The sequence below is a fragment of the Macaca nemestrina genome, chromosome 4 (genome assembly GCF_043159975.1).
Source record: "Macaca nemestrina isolate mMacNem1 chromosome 4, mMacNem.hap1, whole genome shotgun sequence".
In the NCBI taxonomy this organism is placed as follows: domain Eukaryota; kingdom Metazoa; phylum Chordata; class Mammalia; order Primates; family Cercopithecidae; genus Macaca; species Macaca nemestrina.
In genome coordinates this window covers 189434689-189453641 of record NC_092128.1, presented here as the reverse complement: position 1 = coordinate 189453641, position 18953 = coordinate 189434689, and the positions used below count along the sequence as shown (strand labels likewise).

Below are 18953 nucleotides of genomic sequence, written 5' to 3'. Positions count from 1 at the left end.
TTGTGAAAATAAACCCTCTGATATGGTTTGGCTATGTTCCCACCCACATCTCATCTTGAATTGTAATCCCCATGTGTCATGGGAAGGACCTGGTGTGAGGTAATTAAATCATAGGGGGCGGTTACCTCCATGCTGCTGTTCTCTTGACAGTGAGTTCTCATGAGATCTGATGGTTTTATAAGGGGCTTTTTCCTCTTTTGTTTGGCACTTCTCCTTGCTGCCACCATGTGAAGAAGAATGTGTTTGCTTCCCCTTCTGCCATGGTTGTAAGTTTCCTGAGGCCTCCCCAGCCATGCTAAACTGTGCGTCAATTAAACCTCTTTCCTTTATAATTTACCCAGTCTCAGGTATGTCTTTATTAGCAGTGTAAGAACAGACTAATACACCCACCAACGTAGAATTCTGTGCTCTGCAAAACTATCCTTCAAAAGTAAAGGAGAAATAGACTTTCTGAGACAAACAAAAATTGTTGCTAATAGATCTGAAGAAATGTTAAAAGAAGTTCTCCGGAGAAAAAGAAAATGATATTTTAGAAACTCAGGTCTAAGCTAACATCATGATGACAGGATCAAATCCACACATAATAATACTAACCCTGAATGTAAAAGGGCAAAATGCCCCCAATTAAAGGACTCAGAGTGACAAGCTCAATAAAGAACCAAGACCCAATAGTATGCTGTCATCAAGAAACCCATCTCACATTCAATGACACCCACAGGCTCAAAATAAAGGGATGGGTAAAAATCTACCAAGCAAGTGGAAAACCAAAAAAAGTAGGAGTTGCAATCCTAATTTCAGGCAAAAAAGACTTTAAACCAACAAAAATAAAAAAAGACAAAGAAGGGCATACAAAATGGTAAAGGATTCAATTCAACAAGAAGACCTAACTATCCTAAGTATATACATAATATGTGTGTGTGTGTATATGTGTGTGTATATATATACCAAACACAGGAGCACCCAGATTCATAAAACAAGTTCTTAGAGCACTTCAAAGAGACTTATACTCCCACACAATAATAGTGGGAGACTTCAACACCCTGCTGACAATACTAGACAGATCATTGAGGCAGAAAATTACCAAGGATATTCAGGACCTAAACTCAGCACTGGAGTAAATGGACCTGATAGACATCTACAGAACTCTCCACCCTAAAGCAACAGAATATACATTATTGTCATCATCACATGCACATACTCTAAAATCAACCACAGAATGAGACATAAAACACTCTTCAGCGAGTGCAAAAGAACTAAAATCACAACAACCACTCTCTTGGACCACAGCACAAGAAAATTGCTCAAGGCCAAGCATGGTGGCTTACGCCTGTAATCTCAGCACTTTGGGAAGCCAAGGTGGGTGGAGCACTTGAGGTCAGGAGTTTGAGACCAGCCTGTCCAACATGGTGAAACCCTGTCTCCACTAAAAATACAAAAATGAGCCACGTATGGTGGCACATGCCTGTAATCCCAGCTACACAGGAGGCTGAAGTGGGAAGACTGCTTGAACCCAGAAGGTGGAGGTTGCAGATTGCCTCTCTGCACTCCAGCCTGGGTGACAGACTGAGACGTCATCTGAAAAAAAGAAAAAGAAAGAAAATTGCTCAAAACCATACAATTATATGAAAATTGAATAACCTGCTCCTGAATGACCTTTGGGTAAATAATGAAATTAAGGCAGAAATCAAGAAGTTCTTTGAAACTAATAAAAACAAAGATACAACATACCAGAATATCTTGGACACAGCTAAGGCAGTGTTAAGAGGGAAATTTTTAGCAATAAATGTCCACATCAAAAAGTTAGAAAGCTCTCAGTCAAACAACCTAACATCACAACTAAAAGAACTAGAGAACCAAGAGCAAATCAATCCCAAAATTAGCAGAAGACAAGAAATAACCAAAATCAGAGCTGAACTGAAGGAGACTGAGACACAAAAAACCATTCAAAAGATAAAAAAGTCCAGGGGTTGGTTTTTTGAAAAAATTAATAAGATAGACCACTAGCTAGACTAATAAAGAAGAAAAGAAGAAGATCCAAATAAACACAATTAGAAATGACAAAAGAGATATTACCACTAACCCCACAGAAGTGCAAATAACCATCAGAGAATATTATGAACACCTATATGCAAACTAGAAAATCTGGAAGAAATGGATAAATTCCTGGATACATATACCCTCCCAAGACTGAACCAGGAAGAAATTGATTCCCTGAACAGATCAATAACAAGCTCTGAAATTGAATCAGAAATAAATAGGCTACCAACCAAAAAAATCCAGGACCAGATGGATTCACAGCTGTATTCTACCAGATGTTCAAAGAAGAGCTAGTACCATTCCTGCTGAATCTATTCCAAAAAATTCAGGAGGGGGACTCCTCCCTAACTCATTCCATGAGGCCAGTATCATCATAATACCAAAATCTGGCAGAGACATAACAAGAAAAAAAAAAACTTTAGGCCAAAATCCTTGATGAACATTGATGCAAAAATCCTCAACAAAATACTAGCAAACTGAATCCAGCAGCACATCAAAAAACTTACCCACCATTGATCAAGGAGGCTTTATCCCTGGGATGCAAAGTTAGATGAACATATGCAAATCAATAAATGTGATTTATCAAACAAACAGAACTAAAGACAAAAACCACATGATCATCTCAATAGGTGCAGAAAAGACTCTTGATAAAAATTCAACACCATTTCATGTTAAAAACTCTCAATAAACTAGATATTGAAGGAACATACCTCAAAATAATAAAAGCCATCTATGACAAACCCACAACCAACATCATACTAAATGGGCAAAAGCTGGAAGCACTCCCCTTGAAAACTGGCACAAGATAAGAATGCCCTTTCTCACCACTCCTATTCAAAATAGTATTGGAAGTCCCGGGCAAAGCAATCAGGCAAAAGAAAGAAATAAAGGGCATCTAAATAGAAAGAGAGGAAGTCAGACTAACCCTGTTTGTGAACAACAATCAACATACAGAAATACTTAAATGTAAAATCCAAAACTATAAAAACCCTGGAAGACAACCTAGGTAATACCTTTAAGGACATAGGAATGGGCAAATATTTCATGAAAAAGACACCAAAAGCAATTGCAGCAAAAGCAAAAATTGACAAATGTAATCTATTTAATTAAACTAAAGAGCTTCTACACAGCACACACACACACAAAAAACTATCAACAAAGTAAACAGAATGGGAGAAAAATTTCACAAACCATGCCTCTAACAAAGATCTGATATCCAGCATCTATAAGGAATCTATAAGGAAACAAATCTACAGGAAAAAAAAAAAAAGAAAAGAAAACAACAACAACAACACCCAATCCCATTAAAAAGTGGGTAAAGGGGCCGGGCGCGGTGGCTCAAGCCTGTAATCCCAGCACTTTGGGAGGCCGAGACGGGTGGATCACGAGGTCAGGAGATCGAGACCATCCTGGCTAACACGGTGAAACCCCGTCTCTACTAAAAAATACAAAAAAAAAAATAGCCGGGCGTGGTGGCCGGCGCCTGTAGTCCCAGCTACTCGGGAGGCTGAGGCAGGAGAATGGCGTGAACCCGGGAGGCGGAGCTTGCAGTGAGCTGAGATCCGGACAATACACTCCAGCCTGGGCGACAGAGCGAGACTCCGTCTCAAAAAAAAAAAAAAAAAAAAAAAAAAAAGGTGGGTAAAGGACATGAACAGACACTTTGCAAAAGAAGACATACATGTGGCCAACAAGCATATGAAAAAAAAAAAAAGAAAAAGAAAAAAACTCAGCATCACTGATTGTTAGAGAAATGCAAATCAAAACCACAGTGAGATACCATCTCCCATCAGTCAGAATGGCTATTAAAAAGTCAAAAAATGGCCAGGCACAGTGGCTTGCACCTGTAATCCCAGCACTTTGGGAGACTGAGGTAGGCAGATCACCTGAGCTAGGAGATCAAGACCAGCCTGGCCAACATGGTGAAACCCCATCTCTATTAAACAAATACAAAAATTAGCCTGATGTGGTGGCATGTGCCTGTAATCCCAGCTACTCAAGAGGCTGAGGCAGGAGAATTGCTTGAACTCAAGAGGTGGAGGTTGCAGTGAGCCAAGATCGAGTCACTGCACTCCAGCCTGGGTGACAGAAAGAGATTCCGTCTCAAAAAACAAAACAAAACAAAAGTCAAAAAACAACAGGTGCTGCCAAGGTTACGGAGAAAAAGGAATGCTTGTACACTGTTGGGGGGAATGTAAATTAGTTCAACCATTGTGGAAAACAGTGTGGTGATTCCTTAGAGACATAGAAACAGAATTACCATTCAACCCAGCAATCCTGTTACTGGGTCTATACTCAAACGAATATAAATCATTCTATCATAATAACACATGCATGTGTATGTTCATTACAGCACTATTCACAATAGCAAAGGCATGGAGTCAACCTAAATGCCCATCGGGGTAGACTCGATAAAGAAAATGTGGTACATATACACCATGAAATATGCAAGCATAAAAAATACTAAGAACATGTCCTTTGCAGGAACATAGGGAAACTATCGTAAGCAAACTAATGCAGGAACAGAAAACCAAATACCACATACTCTCACTTATAAATGGAAGCTAAATGATGAGAACACACGGACACATAGAGGGGAACAACAGACACTGGGGCTTACTGGAGGGTAGAGGGTGAGAGGAGGGAGACAATCAGGAAAAATAATGAATGGTTACTAGGCTTAATACCTGGATGACAAAATAATCTGTACAACAAACCCCCATGACACAAGTTTACCTATATAATAAATCCACATATATACCCCTGAACTTAAACGTTTTTTAAAAAAGAAACTCATGTCTATATGAAGAAAGGAAGAGCACCAGAGAATGAATAAGTGATGGTAAATCTCATTTTTGTTATTATAAGGTTCTTGCACTATCCAAGAAGTGATATAGTGTAATTTGATAATGTACTTGGATTACCTGTAAACATACATTACAAACTCTAAGGCAACCCTTAAAAATATTTTTAAGAAGTACTAATTGATATGCTAAGAAAGAAGAAAAATTGAATCATAAAACGCTCACTTAAAACCTCAAAAGGCAGAAAGTGTGGAAGACAAAAACAAGACCAAGGGCATCAAATAGAAAACAGAAAAATGTGGTAGATATTAATTCAATTATATCAAAATTACTTTGAACAACAATTATCTAAACACCCCAATTAAACCATAGGGATTATCACAGTGGATCAAAAATAAGGCCAAACTATATATTGTCTACAAAAAACCCAATTTAAATATAAAGAAACATATAATTTAATAGCAAACAGATGGAGAAAGATACACCATGCTAACACGAATCCAAAAAAGTGACAGTTGCTATATTAATGTCAGACAAAGCAGATTTCAGAGCAAAGAAAGTTATCATGGATAAAGAGGGGCATTACATAATGACAAAGCGGTCAATACTACAAGAGGACATAACAAATTTTAACCTGTATGCATTAATAAGAGAGAGCCAATATACACAAGGGAAAACTGATAAAACTGCAAGAAAAAATAGGTGAATCCATTATTATAGTTAAAAATTTCAGCAACCTTCTATCAGAAATGAACAGATCCAGCAGATGTAAAATCAATAAAATATAATTGAACTCAGCATCATCAATCAACTGAATATGATGGACAGCTACAGGTTACATCACCTAACAACAGTAGAAAATACATTCTTTTCAAGCTCACGTGGAACACTCACCAAGATACACATTCTGGGCCATAAAACATACCTTAAGAGATTTAAAAGAATAAAAATTATAAAACATATGCTCTGAGACCACAATGGAATTAAACTAGAAAACAATAACAAAAATCAATAACAGAAAGATAACTGAAAATCCCAAAATATTTGGAGATTAAACAATACACTTCTAAATAATATATGGATCAAAGAAGAAATCTGAAGATAAATTTTAAAATATTTTGAACTAAGTAAAAAGGAAAACACAACTTAACAAAATTTGAGGGATGCAGCAAAAGCCATGCTCAAAGCGGAACTGACAGCACTGAATGCATGTGTTAGAAAATAAGAAAAATATAAAATCAATAATCTTAGCTTCTACTGTAGGAAACTACAAAATGAGCAAATTAAATCCAAAATAAGCAGAATAAACAAATAACTATTGATTACGCATCAGTGTTATTGTTTTATTTTGTCCCTTCTACCTTTACTCTTTCCATGTATTATGGGTTTTTTTTTTTTTTTTTTTTTTTTGAGACAGAGTCTTGCTCTATCGCCCAGGCTGGAGTGCAGTGGCATGATCTTAGCTCACTGCAAGCTCCGCCTCCCAAGTTGACACCATTCTCCTGCATCAGCCTCCCAAGCAGCTGGGACTACAGGCGCCCACCACCATGCCCGGCTAATTTTTTGTAGTTTTTAGTAGAGACGGGGTTTCACTGTGTTAGCCAGGATGGTCTCGATCTCCTGACCTCGTGATCTGCCTGCCTCAGCCTCCCAAAGTGCTGGGATTACAGGCGTGAGCCACTGTGCCTGACCAGGATTTTTAATTTTTTTTTTATATGATCATACATTTATTTACTTTTTTTATTTTTATTTTTTAAATTATTTAATTTTTTAAAAATAATTTTAGACTGACAAAAGATTTCAAAATTTTATCAAACTTTTAATTTTTCTTGTTAGTTGATACATCAGTCTGGGTGCAATCAAGAGACAGAAACCACACAGTAATTTAAACAGGAAAGTTCAATATAAACAATGATAAAACTATGATAGGACAATAACTACAAAGAGAAATCTAAAGGGTACCTTGGGCTTGAGAGAGAACAACCGAGGAAGGCACACTCAGAAGAGGGACCACCCTCCCCAAGGCCAGGGTTCATACTTTGTGGGAAAAGTTTGCTGGTTGCCCAGGCCAGGGCTGGTCCACAATTGTGAGGCAGCAGGAAAACACTGGTTGGGATAGGCAACTGCCATGGCGCAGAGTATCCCTGCAGGCTGTTGCTATGTAAGCCAGGAATGCAAAGCCCTTACAGCAATTTACCCAGGTCACTTCTTAGAGTTGTTTTTGCAGTGAGAAATACCAAGAAATAAGGACAAAGAGAAGTCTCATCACCACTCTCTATGAAATCCACAAGTCCCTAAGCTCAGTGTTGCCGACTGTAGCACAACTCATGGCATGTGCACACCTTCATCTAGGCTCATCTGCATCATCGTGGAGGGACAAAGGGACAAAATGGGGCAACGGGAAACCAACATGAACATGAAACTCTGGCTACTAATTTTGCCATGAGTAATCTCTGACCCACAAACCTCATGTCTTCTGCCAGCATCTATAATGGTCTACATTTTGGCTCGTGAGCAGAATAAAATCTCAGAGCATTTACAGTTCTTGAAACAATCCTGTAGAGCACAGGTGAGCCAAGGCTGGGGGTTGGGTGCACTAAAGGTGTCAGGGTCCAGTTGTGGACGTGAGCCTGGACAGTGCAGCAGGAAACAACACCCTAGGGCACAGGCAAGCTGAGGCCGGTGGGTGGACATGCAGAAGGAGCTGGGTAGCTGAAGGTCTGGAGTGTGCAGTGGTCAGCTACAGGCCCAGCCCAGGCTGCAAGGTCACCCAGGGCTGCCGTCTCTGTACAAGTGACTGGAACAGAGCACCACCAGATATACACATGCACAAGCACCATGATGGGCTGTGAAGTAGGAGCGAGACAAAGCAAAACGTCCCACTAGAAGCAGGAATATAAGCCCCTTCAGGGAGGTCCATCACGTGGCTCTTTTTCACAGCCTTCCTTGTCACCATTTTTCCAGTCCTGTTCCTTTGAAGTTGCCAACCAATCAAACCATTAGCAACTGCTGATGAATTAATACTGGTCCATACTTTCAGCCACTTCTCACTCCAAACATAGTGGGCAACCAAGTGTAAGTTCTGCCCTCTGAAAGGATTTCCCTTCACCACTGTCCTTCAAGATAAGCCTTGATTGTGGTTGAAGTGCTGCAGCTGTCCAGTCCAGGGTGGTACCAACATATCATGCCCATCTGTAAACCAGTCGTGAGCTTTTTTCTTCCATAGTCAACTGGCTATAAGGTACAACCCAGGAGGCCATAGACATGGATTGAGACAGTGGAGGCAATGTAACAGGAGTTGGTGTCAAAGGAGTCTGAGTCACTTACTCATGCCACATTTTGCACCTTCAGATTTGCCTCAGATCAGCTTCATACATCATTTCCATGTGATGCTACGTTGCTGTTACACCCACACCCAACTTTATGGCCAGGTAGATCAGATAGCACTTAGGCTGCGTGGTCTCCTGATGTCCCATGGTTATGGCCCAGTAGCAAGCCAGATGCTGATTCTCAAAATGAGATCAGTTAGCTGCCGAAGAGGACATAGACTTACTCCAAAATCCCAGAGTTCTGTGCTGCAATTCTCCTGTGGATGCTTGTCAGATGGTCCACACTGCATTTCAGTGTGCCACAGGCACTTCAAATATCACTGGATCTACCGAATCCTACGAGTGAAGTGGTAAAGCAGCTTCCATGACAGCCTAAACTTTCTCTGACCCCCATTTGAAACTTCCAGCCTCATAGGCTGAAAGTAGCACATGCAAATATAATATATGTCGTATCTAAAATCCCCAAAGCCCAAATATATATCGTGTTTCTTTTTTACAGGAGGCAGTGCAAAATATATCAACTTGTTTTTCACTTGGAGGGGATATTTCAACATACTCCACACCTCTGAACCTGCTAGAAACTTCACTGAGGTGGAGGGCCCCTACATTTTGTGGAGATTATCTCCCACCTTTGCTACTTCCTGTTTATCAGATTCAATAAGCATAATATTGTGAATATTAGTGGACCAGTGTAATGTTTTGTGAACTGACCAGATGACTAGCTCTCTGGAGAAAATATTATTGCATAGAACAGAAGAACTGGCATGTCCTTCAGGCAACACTGTGAGTGTATACCGTTCACCCTGTCAGGTAAAGGTAAACTGCTTCTGGTGGTTCTTGCAAATTGGTTTGAGAAAAAAGCATTAGTAAGATCAGTAGCTGCATGCAAAGTGCCAGGGAATATGTTGATTTTCTCAGTAGAGATTTCTCATCTGGCACAGCGGTTGTAAGTGAAGTCACCAGCTGATTACATTTGCAATGGTCCACATTCTTCATAATCCATATTGTTGGAGAAGCAGGCGCCTAGGAGAGTCAGAGTAATGCCACTTTAAGTTCAGCTCCACCTTGAGACTAACAAGGCACATTTCTTGCAGTCAAAACCCACAGACCTAAGATGTTTATAGCTGAGGAAACAGCTGAACGATACCTCCAAGGACACAACGGAGATTGCAGACATCCCAATACCCAAACAATGTACGCTTTCAAGATAACAAGAGTTATGTTTTAATGTACGCACACGCTAAAATCTTAAGGATAGTTTTCTTTGGATCAATAGAATAATAATTTTGCCATGCTGTCTGCTCGCCCGCATATAGTCACAGCTGAGTTGAATCTTTATAGACAAAACCTCTATATAAGAAAAACTTAAAGACAGTGAATTCCTCTGCTTGCTTTCTGAGAATGCCCTACTCTGTAATGGAATGTAAGAGCTTTCAATAAACTCTCTTCTCACTTCACTCTGCAACTCACCTTGAATTCCTTCCTGCGTGAGATCCAGGAACACCCTCTTTAGGTCTGGATCGAGACCCCTTTTTCTGGTAACAGTATGAGTTTTGCACAGGTCAAAGTGGCCAGTTAAATGAGTTTGAACGAAGTGTCACAGCGCCTGCTTATTTCAGCTCTTTAAGGGTGGCATTAATCTCCAAAGCTCTTCCAGGGATTCACTATTTCTGGATAAGAAGGGGAAGTTCTGGGACTTTCACCAAACTTCTCCTACCATCATGGTCCTCATCTCATACATAAGAGAGTGAGTGAGGGGATTTAGCTAGTGTATGTTTGTTTCAATTATACAACCAGGAACTGAAAAACTAACTATAGGGAGAATAGTGTACCAACTGGGCCCCCTGCGAGTCGGTCTCGAGTTAGAACCTCTATCAAGTGAAGACACGACCATCACAAGTTCCTACTTTGACTGGTGAGCCACAGTGACATTTTTGGTTCCCAGGAATTCATGTCAAAGGAGGCAATCCCTGAGACATCTAGGTTATTTCCTTTTCATTAGTTGATGGCTGCAGGGCACTTCAGAACAGGTGTGGAGGAGGGTTTGTGGTATTCTTTCTCGCTAGCACAGATTCTTTCTCAAGTGGCCTTGGCTTTTCCCTTCAATCAAGATGCCCTAGGTCTGACCCAACTTAGGTCTGGAAACTTGGAGAGAGCCCATGATCTCCACTGTGGTGATTCAAGGTAGGTATTTTGGTGACCAGACCTAGAGGTCTTCCTGTTGTGTGGATTAAAGACCGCTCTAGCAACTGTCCATCTCTTCATTCTGAGGAACACCGTGAGCAATTGACCACTGCCAAAAATCTCTGTGGACCAAGGCGTTTTGATTACTGGTGTGTTCCTTCTGCTGTTTATGGCTGACATGCCCACCTTGTCTTAGCCTGCTACTCTGAAATATTATCATCTCACTGAAATCAGAGGTCTAGTCCAGCAATCCATATGGTCATATGTAGGCTATAGACCATGGAATTTTCAGGTGTTCCACTCACTCAATAATGCATTTCGCATTACTCAGTGAAGGGTCTTCCTGTGGAATATAGCTGCAGGGGGTGGGTGAATGTGCGAGTCACAGACAAGATCAAAACTGAGGGGTCAGGACGAGTAAGCCAGGGTGATCTGGAAGTGTGAAGGTCAGGGAAAAACACGCAGAACAATCCTGCCAAGGTGACTATGGTCACCCCTTTCACAGAAAGGCTTAGTAATTTATCCAAAGTCAAACCACTGTTAAATGGTGGAGCCAAGATTCAGACCCAGAAATTGTAGGTGTCTGTGGGAAGCTGGTGAGGTTGTGTCCACGCGCTCCCGGGGAGCCTGGGCAGACAGTACCATCCTGGGGCCCCAGAGTGCTTGGAAGTCCCTCTCCTTCCTGTGGCAGATCCTCTCTCTCAGCCTGCTCCCAAGACCTGGGAACAGGGTGGACCCACTGCCCAGCACTTGCCATCCCAGGAAGCTGCAGTGTGCTGAGGGCAGGCCCGCCTGGGCCCTCCTGCTGAACGCAGTGTCCCAGGCACAGGTGTACGGTCATTGCATGAGTGGGTTTCAAACTGTTTTTAACCCCTGCAGGAGCAGGCTGGAGCGTTTTCTATGGCTACTGAAGGGTGAATCCAGAGTTCAGGCTGCCACTCTGGGGAAGTGGTCAGCACTTACCGGAATGGTCCCTCCAACATCTGAGCGAGGAAGGGGCACAGAGCACAGTTGTGCCTTCCTTGGGCCTGGGCAAGCTCTGTGCTTCACAGAGCAAGCCTGTGCGGATCCTTCAGCAGAGACCACAGCCAGGGGTGGTGAAGCTTAAGAGGAAGTGAGGGCCAACCAACCGGCTCAGGCCGTTCCTCACAGGAGCCTGGGGCAGGCTGACCCACGCAAGACCACAGCTCTCGGCCCTGTGCTATTTCCAGGGCACACTTATAGATCCTGAATGGTAGAGAACTTCCTAGATAAAGCAATGACAGCAAAACAGCCGTGTACGCAGATATCTCGTGGGAAACCCTTTCACGGCCACTTCGAAACTGGGTTGGGAGAAGGACCTGATGCTGGGTCAGGCATCGGTTGGGGACCATGGACACGTTTGTAGAGTTTGGGCCAATGCTTTTGTGTAATTTGTCAGAAGGAACACCTACTTCCTCACTCTTGTGAGGAAGAACCCACAAACTGGCCCCCGTGTTCAGAGGCTCAGGTCGACAAGTTGAGGGGACAGCTGGACTTCTCCTTCTTCAGGCTGGCTGGAGCCTTCAGCAAGGGGTACACCGTCCACACGCCTCTGTAAAACAGCATTCGAACAGGACATCTCTAAGGCATTGTCCAACTCTGACAGTCTGTGACCTTCTACCCTGGGATGGAGGGAAAGGCCTTGGGATACAATCCACACATCATGTTTTCCCCTAAAAGTACCACCCTTTTTAGTCCCTGCAGACACTGGGTTCAGCAGCTTCTCTGAGGCAGCCCCGTTGAGCCCAGGGCCGACCACAGACAAGCACTACTGTCCACAGAACCTCACGCCCGGTGGGGCCAGACGTGGAGGCTGGCAGAGGAGAGAAGCTCCAGGGGCCTCTTCATTAGAAACCAGCTTGCAGGCCACTTAATCTCCTACGCTCAGCCTGTGCTTGGAAGCTGCTTGTTCTTGGCTGCACATTTGCTTTGTTTGAATCAATTAATCCAAGTCTCTCTCCTCTCCCTACCCCCAACCTTGCCTTTAGGGGAACATCAATATTCATGTAATAAATAAATCACACAAAAAGCTGACTCCCCACTTCCTGCCCTACAGGCCCTTTTTTCTTCCTCAGCCCATGTGCAATCCTGGCTCCCAGCAAGTCCCCGGGGCTGCTTGGTCAATGCAGCCCTGTGTGCAGGCCTGGCAGCCCCGCCACCCCCGCCCTCGGCCCCCATTGGCTGCCATGGCCTGCAGTGGGCTGCACCAGGGTTCATCCGTCCTCCCTGGGCAGACGGAATAAGAGGCTGCCTCTGCCCACTAGACCTGCCGCCCAGGACCCGCAGCAGAGACGAGGCCTGCAGCAAGGAGACCAGGAAGGGGTGAGACAAGGAAGAGGTGAGAAAGAGCCAGGCCAAGAGGACGCTCAGGAAGAAATGGTTGTTTTCGTTTGGGTGGAAGGGAATGGAGGGGTAGAAACTAAATGGTAGCTTAAAAACCCCCTTTAGGACAATTGGCAGCACTTCAGAAGTGTCAATAGGATGATGTGTTTTAATCTCTACATTATTGCTTCTTTGTGGACACCTGACTGCATCAGCCCTAGGCAGCTAGAGGTATTTTTCATAAATCAGAGAAACCTCAGGTCTCGGCCCAGAAGTGATTGCTGACATTTTCCCAGTGGTGCTACAAATACTACCTCTCCTGTAACTACTTGAAGAGTAAAGATTTTGCTTCCCACTGCAGCTGGAAATGATGGAGAACCTAATGCTAGTTTAGTCCATATCCTAAATAAACCCCTTTTCTCCTTGTTATTTTTTCCACCGCCCTGGGTAAGTAACTCTTCAGTTTTCCAGTTTCCCTCAGTTTGAAGTGCCAGGGTGACAACAGCCCCAGGACGCCACTCAGAAATTACGTAACAGTTACAAATAAATTGGGTCAAAGAAATTGGGGTTTTGGTGGGTTTTAACTTTCTTCAGTCTCACAGTTTCTTAGGGAGGTCGAACCCCTAGAGGGATCCTCACACGCTAGGTAACGTGTCTTTCTAAGGAGTTAAAGTTCAAATGTTCTCTTGTTCTCAATATTAAAAGATTAATGTAGGACATTCACAGAATGTGAGAAAGAAACAGATATTTATTTCCATTTCTCTTAAAAGATAAACTATAAACCATCAACTATTTAAGTCAAAGGGAAAAATTTAACAAGAATTTTTTAATTGATTTGTAGCATGGTTATGAAGAAAACCATATTTTCTAGTGGTTTCTATTAGTGTTCTAATATATGGAATACGTGTTTTATGCCTTTCCTTTGTAATAATCTCATTAGTCATAGTTCATAGAAAAACAATTTAACCTCCTTTTCCCCAAATCATCATGGACTTTGAGGAGCATCAGAATGATGTAAAAGTGTCTTGTTTTGTTTTGTTCAAAAAAAATACACACACATATATCAATAATTGAAAACTTGAGTGCAAAGAATAAGAAAAGCATGAAATGTTAAAGATTTTAATCCATCTTAACTGTTCTATTTATGAATTACCAAATTTTTAGGGACTCAAGAGCAAAATAAAGTACACTGATTATTAATAGAATGCCTTTAGCAAAGATCTGGCCAGCAAAAAAAATCTTCAATCCTGTTTCCTTTGGAGCATCAGAAATAAATAAAATTTTTAACATCTAATTCCAAATTATTTTTAAGATGTAAGTCATATATTCAACATGGGAATGATTTTTCAACACTATTTATTAATTTATTTTTAATTATAACAGTGCAAATGTTCTTATTTGATGATTAGAACTCAAGGCCAAAAGCTGGTAAATTTCTCGGCCTGCCCATCTGTTTTGTGAGACAACTGACAAGGCATCCTTTGTAGAAGGCGCCTCATTCCCAGACTGATGAGATATTTCCTTGGTTTGCAGGCTGTGCCGTAAGGTACTTGCTGTGAGGGAGGTCGGAGGGCTCTTACTTTGACAGCTGCAGAGAAACACCTATTCCTGCCCCGTCCCAGTCACCAACCTTTCCCTGCACTGGAGGTAGAATGCAGGCTCAGCAGCTCAGCTTCCTGCCGGATTCTGTCCCTCCCTGCCACAGAACCACACGCATTTAATCAGTTAAACTTAGGATACATTTTTTTCCCTGGTAGATCAAATAACTTTCACTGTTATTCTTCAAAAAGATTGTGGCAATTCTACCATATTTATTTTTCCAGATGAATTTTACAGCTGTTTTTGTCATGTCACACATCCAAAAAAAATTCCATCATTTTTATTAAAAATGATTTAAATTTACATATGAATTTAAAGGAAAAACTTCCTACATTTTATGTTCCTCCAAATCTCTTGGAAGGACCTGCATTTTTCTTCCTAAACTTAGTCTTAGATCACATGCTATTTCTATATGAATAGGATATTTCGCACTGGATTTTCTATTTCTTTATTGATAGAATATAGGAATGCTCTTGATTTTTGTCTTATTTTGCTCCTAGTCACTGTCTCACTTTCAGATTGATTTTAACAGCTTGTAGTCGATGGTTTGCTCACCTGCACTCTACCACCTCATCTTGGAGCCTTACAAGAACAGAGAGGGACCCTGTGGGGAGGAAGCAGAAATTTAACCCGTGAATTCCTTTGCTGCTCTGCGTCTGTATTTTTGCTAAAGATTCCCTGTTGGACCAACCCAACCAGAAGCCAGAGGGCATGGGAATATATCCCTGTGGCCCACAGAGACAGAGAAGGCTCACATCTGTCTAAGAGGCAGGTGGAAGGATTGATAAAGGTACAAATTCCCAGAATGCCCCTCCAGGTCATGCCTGCTGTTCTGAGCTTGAAAAGAGTGCCAGGGCCAGTCCATCCCCCTTGTCTGGGTTGCGGTCTGTATTGATAACCTGTGAAATGTTTTATGATGAGGTATAGATGAGAAGGCATCTTTCCTTTGCGAGCCCCTAGGATGTCTGAGCTGGAGAAAGCCATGGTGGCCCTCATCGACGTTTTCCACCAATATTCTGGAAGGGAGGGAGACAAGCACAAGCTGAAGAAATCCGAACTGAAGGAGCTCATCAACAATGAGCTTTCCCATTTCTTAGAGGTGAGTCTTGCTTTTTACACTTGACACCTTCTCCATCTCCTCTTAAAAAGCCACCGGTACACTGGCTTTATCTTCTCAGCTGCACTGAAGGTGATTTCAGTTTCCTTCCAGGACTCCTGGGCTGCTTCTGCAAACTTGTTTGAGTAACGGAACCCTCAGTGTGGGACTGGCTCATATAGGCCCCTTGTTTTCATGTCCTTATCAACCATCTTGTGTACAATCGGTGCATCAAGGTCCCAAAGGCCAAAGCTTCCCAAATAATGCTGGACTCATTACTTACCATGGGCCAAAGTGAACATAAAAGGAAACTGTTAAAAACAAGCTTTGGGAAAGTTTTTAGGAAAAGGATGTATTTTGGCTTAGCTAGATGTTTAGTATTTACTATGGAGATAAGACATGCCAGACTTTCACTCAGTAAACACTGACTGAGCACTAATTAAGAACTGTGAGATATGCAGGCATGACAGTCATGGCTTCTGCTCTGGGGCACCCACCCTGGCACATGGATGAATGACCATGACTGGCTTAACTGAGGGCGTGACAGGGGTCTGTACACATCCTTGGAAGCCCTGGGGCTTTGCAGGAGGCTCCGTGGAGTAACATATGTTGGTGAGGAACTGTCTTCAGTTGGGGCCCCTACTTTTGGAAGCTGTATGAGGGTTCCTGGCGAGCCCTGTTCTTCAGGCAGTTCCTGCTGTGGCTTGTGGTGGAAGTATGTCCAGACCCTTGCATTAGGACTCATTTTCTTACCCACTCTCTCCGCTGTCCTTGGATCAGACCCACCTGTCTTTACTGCCCACCTCATGCCCTCATGGAAGTGAACTGTGATCCCCCTGGTACCTGATGCTGTCTTAGAACCAAGGCTGGCTTGAGGCATGCCTTGAGCCAGAGTGAAGCACTGGTGGTGTGCACGTGTGAGATGCAATGAAGGGCTTCCTGGGTCACCGATATGAGCAATCACAAAAGGGAGAAATGACCAGAAAATGAGCCAGTGCACTAGTGTCTCACCAAGTCCTGATTCCAGCGTAAATACTAGGGCAGGGCTCTGCTGCATGGGAATGGGGAGCTGCCCTCCTAAGCTGGCCAATCTTCTCAGTGCAAGACAGCAAGCCCTGGGCTCCAGCAGCCCAGCAGTCCATGTTTTCAGGGCAGGGGGATGGGGGCTGGCTGGTTCTCCTGTCCGCACTTCCACCAAACACCGCACCACTGTGAATGGTTCAGAGTGGAGCAGACAGGCCTGCAAGCTTGCAGGGGGCATCCCCACGTCTGATTCCAGGACTGGTTTTCTCAGGCATTCAAGTCCACAGAGTGACAGCAGTCCCACTCACAGACGCAGTTTTCTAGTTCCACCAATCATGCCTTCTGACTTGAACTGAAAGTCCCAGGTTCTTCTGAACAAGGGCTGTTGTGAGGATGAAACGGGACAGTGCTTAAGTGCTTAACATATAGTGAAAGCTCAACTAATAGTAGCTATTAATTATTTTTATACATAGAAAAAGCTTAGCATGTGGGAATCTCAATTTGTAAATGATAAATAATTCATGGTAAGCATTTCAAGGCATCACGAACATTTGCTCCCTGGTTTTATCAAGGTAATTTCAGTTCAGAAGCAGATCTATAATGTAATTGAAGTTAGTGCCCTGCTCCTGCCCATCCACAGGTGCCTCCCCACCCCTACCCCCGTGGAGTTACAATCTTCTGTATGTTTTGTTTATTTAGTTTTTCAGATAAGGTCTTGCTCAGTCACCCAGGCTGGAGTGCAATGGTGCAATCTTGGCTCACTGCAGCCTCAACGTCCCAGGCTCAAGCAATCCTCCCGCCTCAGCCTCCTGAGTAGCTGGGAATATGGGCATATGGACCACACCCAGATAATTGTTTTTTTTTTCTTTGTAGAGATGGAGTCTCCCTGTGTTGCCCAGGCTGGTCTCAAACTTCCTGGGCTCAAGTGATCCTCCTGCCTCAGCTTCCCAAAGTGCTGGGATTACAGGTGTGAGCCACCACGTCCAGCCCCTGTGTGTCTTATAGCCAAGGTGGCTGTTATACATCACACTTGACTTCTTCAGGCCAAGCCTTCCTGTCCCAGGGAATTGTTACTCTGCTCTTCATCAGTGTTCAATACCCAAATATTTCCCACTACATCTGTAGCCCTGCACTGTGGTTGTTCCTCCGAGGCTTTGTACATCACTTAATAGCCACGCCATTCATTCAGCTCCAATGTCAGGCAGAACTGTCAGGAAAAAGTTTCATGACACCTAGAAAGCAATTCGAGTGGGAAGAAGAATACAGGGTTAACAAATCTAGGACGTTACCAAGAGTTACTTCAGCAACAAAGACGACTTTCAAAACATTGCGTTCCACTGGAAGTCTTTAAGACAGGGACTTCCACACACAGAACCCATGAAAAGTTTAGGAGGGCCAAAAGTTTATTTTTATTTCAAGACATTTGCTAGGGCTGATCTAGACAATATTCTTTTTATTTTTTTTATTTTTATTTTTTTTCAGATATTTTAAGTAAGATAACAACCTACAGTTTTTCACCTCTTGGCTGTTCCATTCAGCCTTTTCCAGTAGCCCAGGGCCAGACACTGACCCCCAGAGACGTCTACTTGGACAACAGCCCCCTGGTCACATGAGACATCTTTCCTGATATTTTGCATTTGATGTTCTCAGCTTACTGCAGACACAAATTATCAGAGTCACTCAACTTTTAATCATGTTTTGATGGTCCACAATTCCATTTAAAAACAAGGTTGGCAACTTCTTTTATCTCTCTTAGGAAATCAAAGAGCAAGAGGTTGTGGACAAAGTTATGGAAACACTGGACAGTGATGGAGATGGCGAATGCGACTTCCAGGAATTTATGGCCTTTGTTGCCATGGTTACCACTGCCTGCCACGAGTTCTTTGAACACGAGTGAGATTAGAAAACAGCCAAGCCGTTCCCGTAACAGAGATGGTCACACAAGAAAGCAGACAGCAAGGGCTTGCGGCCTAGTAGGAGCTGAGCTTTCCAGCCGTGTTGTAGCTAATTAGGAAGCTTGATTTGCTTTGTGAGTGAAAAATTGAAAACCTCTTTCCAAAGGCTGTTTTAACAGCCTGCATCATTCTTTCTGCTATATTAGGCCTGTGTGTAAGCTGACTGGCCCCATGGACTCTTGTTAACAGTCACTTAGGAGTCAGTTCTCAGTGATAAAGCGTGCACTGTGCAGCCCGCCATGGCCGTGTAGACCCTAACCCGGAGGGAACCCTGGCTACAGAAATTACCCTGGGGCACCCTTAAAGCATCCGTTACCTTTAAAAAACAAAGCCTTATCCAGCATCATTGGAAAACACTGCTGTTCTTTAAATGCGTTCCTCATCCATGCAGGTAACACCTGGTTGGCTGGTGTGACCCTGCAAGGGCGTGGTGGCCTCGGCCTGCTTCCCGGGATGCGCCTGACCACCAGGTGAACATTCAATGCTGGCAGCCCTCCTGGAAAAAGCAACTCGGTCAGAACTCGGAACCCGAGCCAGCTCTGGGGGCTCCAGCCGCTTCCGTGCCCCATGAGACTCAAGTCGC

General features: G+C 43.1%; 1 protein-coding gene across 2 annotated transcripts; it reads left to right on the top strand.

The window, feature by feature from the left end:
- Nucleotides 1–12556: 12556 nt before the first annotated feature.
- On the top strand, nt 12557–18716 carry LOC105472468 (S100 calcium binding protein B). Of its 2 annotated transcripts, none has more exons than XM_011725709.3 (3): nt 12557–12713; nt 15257–15395; nt 18172–18716. In XM_011725709.3, the coding sequence occupies exons 2-3, from the start codon at nt 15258–15260 to the stop codon at nt 18310–18312; spliced, it is 279 nt and encodes a 92-aa protein (XP_011724011.1). In that variant the 5' UTR covers nt 12557–12713; nt 15257; the 3' UTR covers nt 18313–18716. The 2 variants fall into 2 exon arrangements, with proteins under 2 accessions (XP_011724011.1, XP_011724012.1); XM_011725710.3 differs by having other exon boundaries at nt 12610–12713; nt 15250–15395.
- The last annotated feature ends 237 nt before the right edge of the window (nt 18717–18953 follow it).

Coding starts and splice junctions, on each gene's coding strand:
- LOC105472468 (XM_011725709.3), top strand. CDS start 15,258: ATGTCTGAGCTGGAGAAAGCCATGGTGGCCCTCATCGACGTTTTCCAC. Junction 15,396..18,171: donor AGCTTTCCCATTTCTTAGAG/GTGAGTCTTGCT, acceptor TATCTCTCTTAG/GAAATCAAAGAGCAAGAGGT.